Genomic DNA, 17249 nt, shown 5'->3' with positions numbered 1-17249 from the left:
TTTAAAGGACTTAATGGTTGTCTCAAATCAATCATTTTTTCGTATTCCATTAAATCAAAATGAAAAATAATAATAAGAGAAAAAACTAAACATTTATGAATATAATGTCACCCTGAACAATTAATTGAGATTAATTGTAATTGCAGTGAACTTTACTTTAAAAATTTGAAGAAAAAAAAAACAGAAGGTATTACATTACACCATCGCATCAAGCATCACTATACGACTTGAAATTGGAGGCGGCACGGCGGGTGCAGCGGTGGTTATGGCGGTCGACAATATAAGATACATGAGATTCCATTAAATCTTTCAATCTCACAGTTGGTAAAGCTTCATGTTTTGCAAAACCCCATATCCACATCCACATACCATCATCAACATCAGCTGGTAAATGGAATTCCACCTATAGCAATATATAATTGATCTTGTAATTTAATTTCAAATTAAAAAATTTGAGCATCATTTTTGTTTTTGCGATCTGAAGATCTCAAGATTCATCATCATCTTCGTCGTCATTCATAATGCTCGATATCGGAACTAAAAATGCGCAGAAGCTCGTCTCTGGTGAAATATGCTAAACAACTCTTCAAGCCCCACGAACTACTCGTATTTGTTTGGTATAGATACTTTATAGTAGTTGTATCTTTTGGATTGCCAGGCTGAAATCATAAACAAAAACACACATGATACGAGTATTGTGGAACTACTATACACTCTCTGGCTCATGTGAGACTGAGAATCTAAAAGCAATGTGGAATATCTGCATATACAACACCTCTTTTCCTCAACCATACCTTCAAGACCCCAACACTTCAAGAAGGAGTATCTAGATACTCGCACTCGTATACAAAGCTAAAGCTGATGAGGTATAACCCCGGTGAGTGGAGTTTGTACCTAGTATGTTGTCTCTAGGTGTAAGCGCGCCTTAGCCTGGAACTCAATACTCTATACTTCTATAGCATCAGTGGCAATTTGATGATGACGACAAAGGTGGTCCAAGTATTGGTTGGTTAGGTCGGTCGAGGATTCGAAAAATGTTCGTTTTGCGCGCTCTACTGTTCTCATCTATTACCTTACCTTACCATACCTTATAGCTTTATACTTAGTCTAGCTTTAAGTTTAGATATATAAAACATATTGTATCTTTATAGATAGGTAAGGTACCTTATACTATGAGACTATGAGTACATCGTCAGGTACTGCACATCATGCCTGTAATTGGTATAAAATGCGATTTAGTTGTATATGCCTACTATTAGATTGTTGATTTTGTTGTTGTTGTTGCTAGTTTTGGTGGTGGAATATTGTCGTTTGGCGCACTGCTGTAAAATAGGTAAGTATATATTTATGTATATATGGTAGCTGGCGGTGGCATCTTCTCATAGAGGGTTAACAAATAATTTTTTCTTCGCCATTCGAAAGGTGATGTACATATAAAAGACGGAGAACTTATATTTCCATCGTCACATTAGTTTCAACAATAGATCGGTCTAAAGCTGCATTTAACAAACGGCTTTAATAATATCGATAAATATATTTTTGTATATACCTGCAAAAGAGGACATCATATTATTTGTTTTTAAATATTTAAAATCGTAAAGTTTTGTAGTTTCGCGCCAAAAAATATTTAATATTTAATTTGTGACCACAGAGTGATTTTGTTTAAAATAAGAGAGAGCCTTTTTCGTATTAGATAAATAAATTTGGATAAAGGAATTTTCAACATGAAAGTGGTATGTATTATAATTCTAACTTAAAAAAAGGATATAAGTGGAAAATAGTTTGAATATTTAAACTTAGATTTTTGTTGAAAACAAAGGAATTCAACCTTAAATTTTTAAATGTCATTGATTTTTTATATACAAAAAAAACAAAGCAAATAAACAAGTTTAAAATATTCTATCCTTAAATGGAACTTATTGTATCTGAAAAGCTTTAGGAATATGTGCAAAAAAAGTGAAAAAAAAACTCAAGTGACATATTGAAGTGATTTGTAATTTCTGTATTTGAATCAAGTTTATGACCATATTTAAGTGGGTTGTAAACCTAGAATCTGGAATTCCTTTTCTTTTAAATAAATGTATTTGAAATATTGACAAATTTCTACTAAAATCCTTCATTTTTGCTTCAAGTTCCAATCAAATCCGATATTAGTAGAAATATTAGAATAAACCAAAAGTTACAAGAGGAAACTTGCGCCTTGAGTTCATTTTATCTCATAGTTTTTTGGATAAGCAATTCAGTATTTATCAACACTTTAAACCAATTTAAAATTTACTTCCTATAAAGAAAAAATTTACAATTAAATCCCACTTTATTTTATTTTTGGTCCTTTAAAAGGTGTTTCGATTTTTACTGACACGATTTCATTGAAGACAATAATGCCTGAAATTCTTGATTTTCTTCTTGGTTAAACTTATCTGAAACCCTGTCTTGTAAAATATTGTAATCCTAATTTCATCTCTTTTCAAAAACAGGTTTCTTTTAATTTTATGAAATGTTCAATTCATCAATTATTGGTAAATTACTAGCGGAAAATATTGTAGATTTTTGAAGAAACAAATATGAACATAACTCCTTAAAAGAGTCCAAGAAAAAATGTGATTTTCGATGTTATATTTTCAAATATAAAAGATACGAGCTTCTTTTATTTTTGTCAAGAGATTCCAAGTCTTCCAAAGCCGTTTGAATTAAAAAAAATATAGAATTTCAAAAACTCTTCATTTAGAAGACTTTTTCTTGTTGAAGCAGTAATTCGCTCAAAACTTTTTGAACACTTTTTGTTGTTGAAGTAGTAATTCGCTAAAACTTCTTTTGTTCAGTAAAAATTGTGTAAGTTTTTCGTTTCGTATGAACGATTGTTGTTAGGTTCATAAAATGCTTTCACCTATTATCACTAAAAGAAGTAAATTTTTTAACATACATGTTCATTAAATCAACGATTTTATTCATCAAATCCATTGAAAACCTTTAAGAATTGAGTTTGATAAGAATCTTAGGGCTTTTTAACAATATTCAGTTTCTTGTAATGATCTTTGTTCCAAAATTAAATCCTTGCCAAATTTAGCCTGCAGGAAAGATTTCAAGAACTTCATTATTACTACAGAACGAATTGTTTTTCAGTTTAAATGATTTTAGAAATGCCACTCGAAATTTTATCAGAAATAAAAGTTTTAGGTCTTATAAAAAGTTTGATTCTTTTCAAAAATATAGAAAAATCGTTAATTTTTTTAATGCAAAATAGAATAAGTCATATATTGAGGATTTTGTAGGTCATATTTCGCAAACTTTCGTTGACTTTTGACACAATATCATAGATACGAAAAATCATACTTGCATCTTTCTGTAAGAACACCCAAGTCCATGTTTAGCAAAAATACAATAAAGATTCTAAGTTTATGGAACTGAAAAAACCTATATTCTGTCAACTTAAGGTTGAAATTATATCTGCCGAAATGTAGTGCGGTTTTTATATTTGAAAGTTGATACAACTGAATATTTGCCAGAATAATTTATCAAAAATAGCCAAATTCAGACCAGGGTTGAAATCGTGTGAGCTGATTTTTGATAGTTGACTATCAAAATCAAGAAAATACGTCTGTGTAATGTGATAGTCGGCTTCAAAGTTTAAACTTAACAATTTGACATAAAATAAAAACTTCAAGAAGGGGGTTTGCTCGTAAACTACTACATTAACATGTGGTGTTGAAGCGAGCTTGAAGCCCACCTAAATTCTTTATATACCTGCATCGAGTTGAAATGAGCTGAGTCTGTTTATTTGCATGTTTGTGTACCAAAAATATAGTTTTCTTATAATCAAATTAAAAAACAAAATGCACATGAAATATTCAGTTTTTCATTGTTTAACACGAATCAAACTATCTCACTTGCATTTTATAAGAAACATCGGAACATCATTTGCATTTTAGAAATTGCTGTCAAACTTTATTAATTTTTAAATCTTCTTGTGCGGTGGAAACACCAAAAAGATTTATTTAATCTAAACTGAGATAAGCCTTTGGTGGAAACATAGCAAAACTTTATTATTTTTTCTATTGTTTTCCCTTGGAAAATAAGCCCAGTTTGTCCATTCTCATTAACAAAACTAAATAATATCAACAGAAACAGATTGATTTTATCCCCAATGGAAAACTCATGATTCCAAATGTAACTACTCAACGAACACAGCCATCAATCGTACCAACATTTGATAACGAAATCACATAAGATCCATTTGAAACTCATATAAATGTCAAAACCCCATCCCTAGTAAGATTCTACATTAACTTTTATCGGTAGTATTCATACTGCAGATATTGTTTTTGTTATTCGTGTAAAATATTACTAAACTGTGTATAGATTTTAAAACAAAATACGGGTATTGTTTACTAAAAAATTGAGCTTGAAGAATTATTATCAATTCAACGAAATTTCATTCAAAAGTTGTCAGAAGAATTGTAAGGCATTAAAAAAATTGTCAGCGTATTTCTCCATCACAAGTTGAAAACTTCTTTTTTGATACCAGAATATCATCTGAATCATCACGGTACATCATATGGTGATTTTACCAAACCTCAATTTGTTGTCTTCAATAACATACAGCCTACCACCTTTGTTTAGTATTTGACACATTGACGAAATTTTGGTCAACAAATTTTGACAAACTTCATTATCAAACTGGGATAAACTGCATAAAGTCTACCGTAATCCAAAGTAAGAACCTCCAAGAGAATGTAAATTAAAAGATTCTTTCATCTTCCTGCCAACTTGTTTTGTGAAGAATATAGGTCATCACACTAATTCCTTAGAATCTCACTTAACTCGCCAAAAATTGTCAATGATAGAAATGAGAAGAAAAACTATACCTTGAAAGGCCACACAATGAAAGGCCACACAATGAAGTAACATTCAAAGCTTAAACTAATTTCAACAACATGAGTTTATTCGTCTGATTAACTGCAAAAAACATTATAATAGTTTAAGAAAAATTCCAAACTCATTAAACCCTACAATTCTCGGTAATCTTAGCCCCAATTCACCTTTAAGTAAGTACACACATTTAATCTTCATTAAAAAACAAAGGATTTTTTCTAAATTCATTAACCCACTTTTGTTTACTCATTTGATTCAGATTAATTTTATTAATCCATAAACAAGGGTTACTAGTAAAATAGTTCTCAGCTTAATATACCAACAGCTTTAAACCTATTTACAGTTCTCGTGTTATTATGAAATCCGTTTAATTGCTTACAAGCAACGCGTGATTTAAAGACTCCCACTTGCCACAGTCCAAAGCCAAACACTTTTATTACCAACCACCCGATGCCGTGCCGCCGCCGCGCCGCCGCCGCCCCCAACAAAATAAAACTTTGTGGTGCTTTACTTAGATAAAAATCATTGTTCCCATCCCGAGTATAGGTTTAATACCACACGATCGAGTTTGAAGGCGAAGACGCGTCGTTGTAGTCTTCGTCGTCGTCTTATAGTCTGCCACAACAATCCTCCTAACTTCTTAGGTTTCACATCAGACGATATGACAGCTTTACCAGCATAACAAAGATACTAACCTTAGACAGTATGAAGGTACGGGTCTATGCTCTGTTAAGATGCCATTTCAAAATCCCTAACCTATTGTTACACATTTTGCCGGCAACTAAAAGAAAAGAGTGCTCCGCAACACGAAGCCGCCTTTGCCAATTCCATGAGATGCACCTTCTTCCATCACATCAGCAGCAGCATCCAGGGCCAATTCGTATCGTTTCGTCTATAAACTTAGAAATGCGATATTTCCCAATCGACATCTTCCAGCAATGATTTTTAGCCTCCTCGCGCAATTCATGAACTGTGATATATTAAATAACATGGCCTAAACCTAAACCGAAATGGCCCATTGACTAAGTGCCTTTTTCTCAATGATGGCGGATGTGGTTCAATGGAAGATGATGATGGTAATGGGCTCCTTCATAGCTTCTATGGAGCCAGTTTGGCTATAAATTTGCATCTCTTATACCAGTCACAGTAGGTTACCTGTTTTTTTTTTATTATCTTTTGGACCATGCGCGATGATGATGATGAAGAAGTGCGCTTACTTCTCTTTCCATATAAGGCCGGTGGGGCTTTGGGCCTATATAATATGTGCCAGTGCCAAAGTCGTCTGAATGGCGGCGACTCGACGGTATGGTGTGGATGCCACGCCAACACAAATGCTATCACGATTTTGGTGTTTTAAACTATTGTTTTGAGGTTCGATTCGTATAAAATACATAATATCCAAAGTTAGAAAGTCATCTCTTCAAATGTCAACATTAAGGACACTCATTTAGGCCTGACGATGGTAGCCAAGTTAAGATAGATGATTTAAATGTCGTCGCTTTTGCAGATAGTTTAAGGTTTTTCTTGGCACAGCTTTCTTGTATGTTCCCCCACAGGTTAAAAATTTAAAGTTGAATGGAATGGTAATGGACATGAACATGGCCTGCTGTTCCGTTGTAAAATGTCTTTACTCAAGAAAACATTATTACATTGTCTTATAACCTAAGAACTTTTCATTTAAAGATGGGACAATGCAGGGAGACATTTTTTAGACAGTTTACAATAAAACGTTTAAGTTACTGTCACATTAGCAAGAATCTATCAAGTACCTAAAGATAAAGTGCTTTCAGCTGTCAAATAGGATTTCTTTTTAAAGTTACTGTTTGTTTACTTTATTTAACGACTTAAGTTATTTCCGTATCTGTCAAATTTTTATGGAATACATTTTCAAAGATCTGTCAATTTGTTTTGAAAGATTTACAGTTGAAACGTCATCCAACAGATTTTACTTCAATGTCAAGTCAAAAGGAACAAAATTTCTTACTTAAAGGGTCCTATAAGCTACATAAGAACATTCTTTAAAAGATATATGTAAAATGCAGAGCTGTCTAATTGCAAGCAGAATTTTTCGCTGTAATTTGATATCTTGCTGTTTCGATGTTAAATGTCTAAACTCAAATGATAACATTTCTGCTTTGACGTAAGCGAAAAACGTTTTTGTTAAACATGCGACCAAGTAAAGAGACATTTAAAGACAGTTTACAAAGAAACGTTTAAGATAAGATGTCACGACAAGCACTCCTGAAAGCTAAGAAGACGAAACCAGCAAAGATGACTTCTCAAGAGTTGTTTTCTTACTTTATGTACCTTCTGCATCATTTACATTTTTTTATAGCAAAATGTTCCAACACCTGTCAAAAGCTTTTGACAGTTGAAATGTCATCCAACAAAATTCACTTCAATGTCAAGTCAAAAAGGAACTATATTTTTTGACTTAAAGGTTCCGCTATGCAATAAGACAACATTCTTTGTCAAAAAAAAATATGTAAAATGTAAGACCTTGTCTTTTGTTATCGTGACAGTTGAATGATCACAATGGGAAACCAATTGTTGTACGACTACATCAACAACACAAACACAAAACTGTCATTCTTAACAAAATGAGGATAACAAATGTCAAATTCTGACTTATATGACCAAAAGAATCCGAATTGCTAAACGGATTCTTGTTTTTGTCAAAATGGGGTCATGAGATATGGCAACGGCAGTGACGGCCGTCGTCGTCGGTAGCGTGTGACCGGCCAACACTAACTTCTTGGAATCTTCTTTCATCTGATGGCAATGCTCATGATGCTCATGTTGTTTATGTTTAAGTCAACGGAGGGCGCACATGGTTGGGTAGAATAAGTGTCATGCTATTTCCAACGTCGCGATCACGATGGTCCTACCCAAAAATTGTGGTAGTCCCCGTCCTCATCATTGGAGTGTGTGTTATTTCATCTCTATTTTTGTTTGTTTATTATTTTATTTCTTTTGAACGGCAGCGGTAGCGTCGATATGGCAGTGTGCGATAGTGGCAGTAGGTCACCATTCGGTCGGTCGCTGCCAACGCGCGCCGCGCCGCCGCCGCCGCCGCCGCCGCTGCCACCGGATCAGTGTCTGTCTAATTAGCCGTGCAATGCGGAGATTGTATTGTTGAAAAGTCTGATACAAAGCCGCAAGCCATCGCATGGGTGAAGGTGGAACTGCCTGCGCTTTGGCTTCGCATTTCGATTAAATCGTGAATCAGATGACACTATAAACGAATGCTAACTGTGAACTGACCCGTCTTTAAGTTTTAAAGCTTTTTGGTGAATTATCTAACTTAAATGTTTTGTTTCTTTATTTGCAGGTGATATTTGCAACGATTATAGCGTTGAGCACCAGTGCTCGTCTAGACAACAATTACCTGCCACCGCCTCCAGGTGCGGCTGGGGCTGGAGGTGGTCCTGGACTTCCGACGCCTGGTTTCTCGGGTGGAAATGGAGGTCTAGGTGGATTTGGAGGTGGTGGTAGCCCAGGGCGACCAGGAGGTGGCGGTTACAGCGGTGGTGGTGGAGGCCGTGGAGGTGGTGGCGGTGGAGGAGGTGGTGCTGGACCATCGGGACCATCTGGACCACCAATTGAAATCATCTCGTATGAGAACGAGAACTACGGTGACGGAACTTACAAGTTTAGCTACGAGACTGCCAATGGAATCAAGGCCGAAGAGACTGGTGATGTCAAGAACAAGGGCTCCGAGAATGAGATTCCAGTGGTGATGGGATCCTACTCGTACACGGATCCTGACGGTCAGCTCATCACAATCACATACGTCGCCGATGAGAACGGTTTCCAACCTCAGGGAGATCATCTGCCAACCCCTCCCCCAATTCCGGAAGCTATTGCCAAGGCTCTTGCTGCGACTGCCGCTGCTCAGGGTAATGCTGGTGCTGGAGCCGGAGGTGGTGCCGGAGGTTATGGTGGCGCCGGAGGTGGTGCCAAGGCCGGAGGATATGGTGGACCAGGAGGTGCTGGTTACGGAGGCAACGGAGGCGGCAATGGTGGTGGAGGCGGTCGTGGAGGCAATGGCAATGGACGCAACGGCGGCGGCGGCGGTGGTGGAGGTGGTTTCGGAGGTGGTGCCGGTGGTGGAGCTGGTGGTGGAGGCGGTTATGGTGGCGGTGCTGGTGCCGGCGGTGGTAATGGAGGTGGTGGTGGTGGTGGCCGACCTGGCAACGGGCAATTCAGTCTTCAATCCGGCTACAACTATTAAGATTCTCTCACGAAAGCTTCGAATTACGGAACAACAAACATTCTCAATCCCATTTACCTTTGTATAAAAATAAGTGCTATAATTTATTGAATGAATTTTGTTTTTAATTTTTTTTATTTGTATAATTTGTTTGCCATTTGTCTTATCAAAAAGAAAAAAGATGCAAAACAAAGAAATAACTTGGATGGATGGTTGGCATTTATTTTGAGTTAATTTTTGTTTTTATAATTTTTTGGTAATAAATATTTAGATGATTAAGAATCGATTTATGTTTATATACGAATATTTATGTAGATATATGGCTAGTGACCCAATGTCGTTTTTAATTTGTTTTTATTATTATTTTGATTTTTATTTGATATGATACTCATGTAAATCCTACCCGTTGTAAAATAAATATGGAAAGTTATTTTTCGAAAGGGTTTACTTATGCTTAATGTATGATATAAAAATAAAAATAAATTGTATAACCATTATTATTATGAATGTAATATTTTTTTGTTTTTAATAAATTATTTGTCCTTTTTTGTACTCAAAGTGAATTTATTCGTATAAATAAATATCTAATGAACAATAAATAAAGAGTTCAAAGAAAATTAAAACAAAAACAAAAGATTTTTTGAATGTGGTTCTTCAAGACCCTAGTATAATGAAAGATGTAATTATGGTTGGGTTTAAAATGAAAATTTGCTCGTTACTTTTTTTGTAAAAAAAATGGCTTTGCGAATGAATACACATCTATAGGTTAAAGTGAAGTGACAATTTATTTGCTGTTGGACTTAGATTTTTAATTAAAAAATGAGATCAGTTAGCCCATTCATCTATCCATACAAAAATATATATTACCGATTAAAAATGTACTCCACACGGATAAAAAGTTGTATTATATAACTGTCATTCCAGATATGTATTTGTCTATGATCAAGTCTTGAATCAAGGCACAAGAAATATCTGGTATAATATATAAAAAAGGCAACCGGTTTTAGAATAATTGAAATTCAGATTTAACGGATTGAAAACAATAAATTTATAGGTTTCTCAAAACTTCAGCATCCTAATAAAGACTCAAAAGTAATGAGAATATCTGAGCTATCTAATTCGGTTGTTTTTTCAGGAAGATACAAAACGAATATAATATAATGTTATGGCTATAACAAAATTTCAGCCAGTTGCTTCTGCTACTGGCTTGAATAAATTCCAGAAGAGTTCCAAAATTTAAACCTCTTTTTGCAGCGCTTGACTTCGAATATTTTCTTATAAGGCCCCACCAGTAGCTAACGATACAAGATAATGCCTTACAAAATTGATGTGTTGAACCGTTATTTTGTTCAAGAGTAAATCTATCAATCTTAAAATGGCAAAAAAACAGACAGCTATAAAAAAGACCAATTCCGAAACAACTATTGTCAGACTGAAAACCACAAAAAAACACAAGTCAAAAGACAAGGATTTTTTCCTTTTATTATTATATTATTAGTATGAACTTTGTTGTGTTAAACCTTAAGAACATCTGTTTTGGTTGCTTTTAAAATATTGAAAAATTCATATTTTAAAAACCTGATGTGAATGAAAAATCATTTGGCGAAAAATCAAATTCAAAACAAGTTCTTTGTAAAAAACCTATTCTATTTATTACTATATTTATTTTTGTTTGTGGGACAGAAAAAAAACTAAATTTTGCGAAAAATGTTGGACCACCCGAGTCGAAATTTTGTCTCTATTTTCGTCCTCAAAATTCAGATTCCCTGAGGTTCAAAGAGATTCAAAAGAGGATCACTTACTGTTAAAATGTTGCTCCTTATTTGAACCTAATAGTGGCAGTTATCGGACAAAATACGATGTTTAGGATCAAATGAGGACAACTCTATCCTGCTTGCTTTTGTTCTTTCTCTCTCACTTTTTTCCATTTTATTTATTATTAAGCCTTTTTTAAAAAATAATATTAATTATATTTTAATTGTATTCTTTATTTATTGAAGACGTTTTTTATTAAAATTATTGATTAATTCAAAAACAATAATTCTTCGTTTAAATCGTCTTCATCGACGTCTTTTTTCTTCTTCTTCATTCGCCTTCCTCGACTGAACCAGCTCCATCGTTACCATTTTCATTATCACCAGCTCCATTCTTGCCATTTCCAACATCATTGTTGTCATTGTCATTGTCATCATCTTCGACAGTGACAACAACAAAAAAATGCAAGTAAACGACCAGGTAGGCTTATTTATATGAAAAAGGGATGATATCTATTTTCTATGTTGAAAAAAAAATGAGTCTCAAAAATATGCGTAAAAAAACGGAAAGAATTCTAAATATTCATGTAGGACGAAATGAGGACGATGAAAAATCGTTTTGGATGATATGAGGTTCTTTCTGCTGTACTTAGGAGCAAAAGAGGAGGCCAAAATTACGACTCGGGCACACATTGTTTTAAAGAAAACCCAGTTGAGGAAAACCTAAAAAAAGGTCAAGCAAACCAGGAAGGCCTACAACTTCTATATTGGACACATAAAATGTATGCATATCTAAACATTTTGGCATACTGCAATGTCTCGATGGCAGTACAAATTTTTGGTCAGTTGTAAAAGACATGAGGAATTCTTCTCTTCCACGGTTCCAAAGCTTGTTGGTAATAACACTCTATTCGCTAGCTCTTTTAAGGAAGCTTATCTCTTTGTTTGGCAGTCCGCTGCCAATTGGTGGTGTTACACTCTGCCTGTATTTGAGGGTGTAAATAATTGTATGGGTTCAATCTTCTTTCGTACTCCTTCTGTAGTTAGAGTCCTTAAAGATCTCAACATTCACAAGTCTTCTGGTCCGGATATTATCCCCAATATTGTTCTGAAGGGAGTGTTCTGTTTCGCTGGCAAAAGCACTTCCTTAGCATATTCATTCATCCTACTCTTCAAGTCTCGTTCTGAGCGGATGAAAACAGTATTTGCCCAGCCCATATCCAAAGGCGAATCCTCATCATACTATAATTTTTCTACAGATTTGCACTTATGTACTTTTTTCCAAGGTAATGGAAACGCTTAATAATTATCAGCTCAATATCGAAGGTTTTTTAATAATCGGCAGTACGGCTTTTATAGAAATGTGTCCACTGGTGATCTCAGTTTATGTCATCGAGCAGTGTAACAAATCTTTACATCGTTTTGGAGAAAGATTATTGCTTCTAATATTTCAAAAGCATTGGATACAGTCAAAAAATGTTAACGGTAGGCAAAATCTGGCAGAAAATACCAGCCAAAAAACTGTTACAATAGCCCAGTTTTCATGGTAAATAACTACAGATTTCATGGTAAAAATAATGAAACCCGAAATCTGGTAGAATCTAACAAGTACCAGGAGAAATTTTTATAAAAAAGATTTCCTGGTAGGCAGAATCTGGTAGAAAATAACAGCCAAAAAACTGTTACAATACTCCAGATTTCGTGGTAAATAACTCCAGATTTTATGTTAAGAAGACATCCGGTTTTATTGACCAGAAAACTGGTTTTCTGGTAAAATTTTTGACAGAAAATTTTCGGGTAAATGTTACCAGTGTCCTGGTAGAAAGTATTTTTTTTTTCCTGGTAAAATGAAGATTATCTGGAATTTGGTAAATAGAACCAGGAAATTTATTTTCTTGTATATTTTTCCCGGGTAGATAAAATCAATCTTCTGGTACCTATTACCAATAATACTGGGAGTCTAAAAATTATCTTTTTTCAGGTAAATAAATTCAGGAATTTTATTGTCTAGTATATATTTTCTTCTTAGATAATAGCCAGTCTTTTGGAGCATTTCACCATCAAATTTTGATACTGCATGGCGCTACCGGTAATTAAGTTTAGAGAAAAATCTTTATTCCTTTTTTTCTTATACATATTAGAAACAATGTTGATGTGAATGTTTTCTTATTCAGCTACATTTTGAGTAAAAAAAAATTCCGGTATATTCTACTAGAAATCTGGTGTATTTTACAAGGAATTCTTCGAAAAAAATACTGATAAAATTTACCAGGATTTTCTGGAAAATTTTAACAACACGTCTGGTAGGAATCTAAAAACCATTTTTTCTGGATAAGTTTAGCGGGAAATCTGGTCACCGGTACCAGGCTCTTTTATCGAAAATGTGTGAATTTGGTTCAGATAAATCTATTCTTTATTGCTGGTTTGCCCCAGGGCTCTGTTTTGTCTCCAAAAATGTATCTCAATATTATTAATGCCCTTCTATCTATCTCTTAGCTTTTTATCAGTTTATTCCTGAGTCCAATTGTGAAGTACAGAGTTTTGTTTATTTTGCCGTACCACTTGAACTTTGAATGATTTATCACACTCTATCTTTCCATTTCATTGCAATTTAAGAGTTTATAACCAATGTACACCAACACCAAGTTGTTAAGCCTTTCTTCTTTTACTAATGCTCGCACTGGTGTCTTTAGAATAATAAATATCTTTAAAACCCTTTGAGCGTGTTTCAATTATGTGCAACAAAATGATTAACAAATATGCCTAATTGTTTTGGTCTTAAAAATTATTAATTATTTCCTTTTAAAAGTTGATATCTCAAAAAGAAGTCAACATTTTTGCACAAAATTAAAATGTAAGCAAAATAAATGTAAAAAAATAGCTCTACCGATTTTTGAAAAACAAAATTGATAAATAACAGTTTTTTTAAGAACATGCCTTTCTATTTTTCAAAAAAAGCTTATTTCGCATCAGCTATATTATTTAATATTAAAATTAAAGTACCTTTTTCATGATGCGAGTATCCAAAATTAAATTAAATACATTTTGGAAGCTGGAAAATAATCCCTTTTTTCCTTATTTAAAAAATGTCTCTGTTTTTCAAACTCTCCATATAAGTAGCTATAACATCTCACTTCTTGTTGTTTAGGCTACTCTCAACAGCTCTGTAGGAACACCATCCACTTTGTTATTTTTTTAGTGCTCTTTATGATGGTTATGATGTCTTCTTCATTAAATGTTTAAGTTGAGAGAAATCTATAAATTTTAGAATATTTTAAGAAGTATGTAGACACTTTTGAATGGTCAAACTTCTTAACCTACAATTGTCACTAACATAACTTTTGGCATCAACCCATTACTTATATAAATATTTTTTAAGTACCTCTTTATCTTTGTGCCATCTTGAAGTTTCATATCTAAATTTACATATTTCTCAATTCATAAAAATCCTCACCCATCCATTATTGTGATAATGATGTGAATCAATTGGTTTCAAAATAATAATTCATCGATTTACCCACACTTTTGCCACTGGAAGCTGTTTTCAAGTGTGAGGTCATTTTTTTGCACTATTGTCTATAGTCTAGCCTGGCTATTAACATGTTACAAGCTCTGACACCTGTTCGATCACCAACTGTCTACCCTAGCCACAGACCTATAGAGCCACTATAGCCACTAGCCAAGCCACTAACATTGCGCATGATGCTAGATTCAATCACAAACTTTATTTTACGTTGCATCATTTTCATATGTCTAATAGGATTCACCCAAACCCGACCAAGTTAACCTCCCCAAAACCAAAACAGAGAGTCGGATCGAAATAAGCGAAATCCACTCACCACACCAGTATTTCAATTAAAAAATATTAATTTAATCGGACAGTCGGCAGCAGCAGCGGCGCGCGGCGTCACAGCAGGCGTAGATGGAGTCGAGAATACTCTCAGCTCTCAGCCACGGAATGGAATTGCGACACAATATCAATGATGTCTTCATAGTCCCTGACATCATAGTTCACACATATTCTTTTGGATTGGATGATAGTTGCACCAAACAGGCAGAATTATGGAGAATCTGCCACAGATACTTGCCTCATATTTTCCGTCCCTGGAATCCATCATTCATCAGTGCAGCTTTTTGAAGACGAGCGATGTCGACGCGAAGACGCTTGTCCTATTACTTTGATGCTAATCACTAATATGCCGTTCGAACTTATAGAGATTGTGCTTCAATAAAACACGAAAGCCCCACTTAACTTAAAGCCATCGCAACTTCATCAAACTCAATAAGTGAGGTCTTAAATATGGTCTTCATATATTTACATAGAAATATGCGGCATCTTCGCTGATCTGAGTAATGACCAAGATGCACTCAAGCCTAATCACAATCGCTTTGATTTGTTTGAAAGATAAATTAAAAAAAAAGAAAAAAACATCGATGGACTACACGATGGATGAATGGCGATGACTGTAGACGAGATGATGCTTAGATGCTTTGCCCCCAGAAAGGAAATATGTATACGGGACAATGTTGGCTTTTGGTCTTTGTCCAACTTCATGGACAGGTGCAGTTCGTCGCGTCGTCGAGTCATCGTCGTTGTCGACTTTTAATAGTGTCGATCGTCTTCTGTCTATGTTTGGACTGTTGGAAGATTTATTTTGATGATCCCTGTGCTCTGTGCTATCGAGAGATTTTATAGCGAGGTGGACATAAATTCAGATTTTATGTTGATTGCTTAATTCATAGTTCCATCTTCAGGTGAGGTGCGTTGATTTAAAGCTTAATGAATGTGCAATTTTCGCCTGGAGGATTTTTTATCTGAGATCCTGTGTCGTTTAACATGACATTTGAAAAAGATATTGGTGTTAATGATGGATTTCTTGGGAGCTGGAATTGAAGGTCAGCGAGAGGTAACTTAAGCAATTGAATGGTTTGAGTCAATTTTCTCAATTGACTAAACATTGGTTCATCTGTCGAAACTTAATTAAAATATGTATTAAGTTATTGTTATGAATATATGAACAAAAATTCGAAAATGGTGCTTCTTCGTTTGAATCAATAGATAAAAGTCAAAAATATAAAAGTTACTCGTTTTATCGAGGACAGAATTATTATGTTCTTTATTGCTAACATTTTCCCTTAGTGTCACATAGCCCCCACCTTCAATTTTAACCACCCACTCCTATTCTTAATTGTATTTCAGCTTAGTTTCTTGTGTTAATGTCAGCATAAGAAACACCTAATGATAAATCAACAATTCGAGCAGGAAGCACCTAATGATATGCTCCAATTAGTCTTCTAAAATAAAGGAAATATCGAATATCTTATTATAAGTATTACCATGAATCTTGTCGAATTAGATGAGAATGGGATGTTTTACTGCTGTTTAAAGTATCTTAAAACACTCTCAAGTCTTCTAGCTATTTCCACACAAAAACCCGTGTCATAATATTGCTTTCTTTAAACGAAAGGACGGCCAAACAAGCAAACAAATAAACTGATTTTCCCAATCATAATATAAGCACGATTTGTTTGAAGGCTGCAATGGCCTCAAGGGTGTGGCCTTACTCCTTAAAATTTTAACACAGGTACCAAATAAGAGTTAGCTTTATTGTTGGGTATATGAAGGCAGATCTTATAATGATATTTTATTGTATTTATTTGAAAGAAAGAAGCACCTTTTTGAATAAATAATTGACTGCAGTCCCTTAATTAACCTGCTTAATGTCATCTTTGATAAAAATCTCGAGTTAAAATGCAAACTCTTCCAAGAAAAATCCTTTTTTCAAAGTTCAGTCTCAACCTATGCCAATCCCTTGAATTTGATCCAAATGAAATAGCAACGTTTCAATTCCCTTTTAGCGATTTAAAAGTAGAAAAATCGATTGCTGTAAATCAATGTAAATATTGTGCAACTTAAAGCCGTTCCTTAAAAAGTCTGGAAGTCTGAAAAATCTTTACCAAAATCAATCATAAATCTGAATTTATCTATAAACTATTTTCTTTAAAACGCAAATTATAAACTCAGTGCAAGAGTATAAACCATCATTATTCACCATCATCATCATCATCATCAGTTGAACCCCCATCATCTCAATCATCATTATGAAGTCTTCTGCTGCGTCATGACAATAATTTGCACCTATAACCAAAATCTAGCTAAAACTTGGTCAGGTCGTTTGTTTGTTTCTTCTTTGTTTCCTAAATTACTTCGGTGACTTTTAGAGTAATTCATCGTTTTTAAAATATACTATATACAAAATCATCGAACAGATCCATCTGCTGGCAAAAGAACAAAGCAAATAAAAATCCCAAACTCTAACCTATCGCATTTTTCGTGCCAGAGCAATAACTCACTAAAGTGTATCTCTAAATCTTCTACAATTCGAATTCCCAATTCTAGTGATTTTACA

General features: G+C 34.3%; 1 protein-coding gene across 1 annotated transcript; it reads left to right on the top strand.

Annotated features, from left to right (window-relative positions):
- Positions 1-1449: 1449 nt before the first annotated feature.
- LOC129949440 (pupal cuticle protein 20-like) lies at positions 1450-9719 on the top strand. The gene is made up of 2 exons (XM_056060906.1): positions 1450-1733; positions 8204-9719. Exons 1-2 carry the CDS (start codon positions 1725-1727, stop codon positions 9104-9106), a joined length of 912 nt encoding a protein of 303 aa, XP_055916881.1. The 5' UTR covers positions 1450-1724; the 3' UTR covers positions 9107-9719.
- The last annotated feature ends 7530 nt before the right edge of the window (positions 9720-17249 follow it).

Source organism: Eupeodes corollae, chromosome 3, assembly GCF_945859685.1.
Source record: "Eupeodes corollae chromosome 3, idEupCoro1.1, whole genome shotgun sequence".
In the NCBI taxonomy this organism is placed as follows: Eukaryota; Metazoa; Arthropoda; class Insecta; order Diptera; family Syrphidae; genus Eupeodes; species Eupeodes corollae.
The sequence above is the reverse complement of the archived record's forward strand: the minus strand, read 5'-3'. Positions and strand labels throughout refer to the sequence as shown.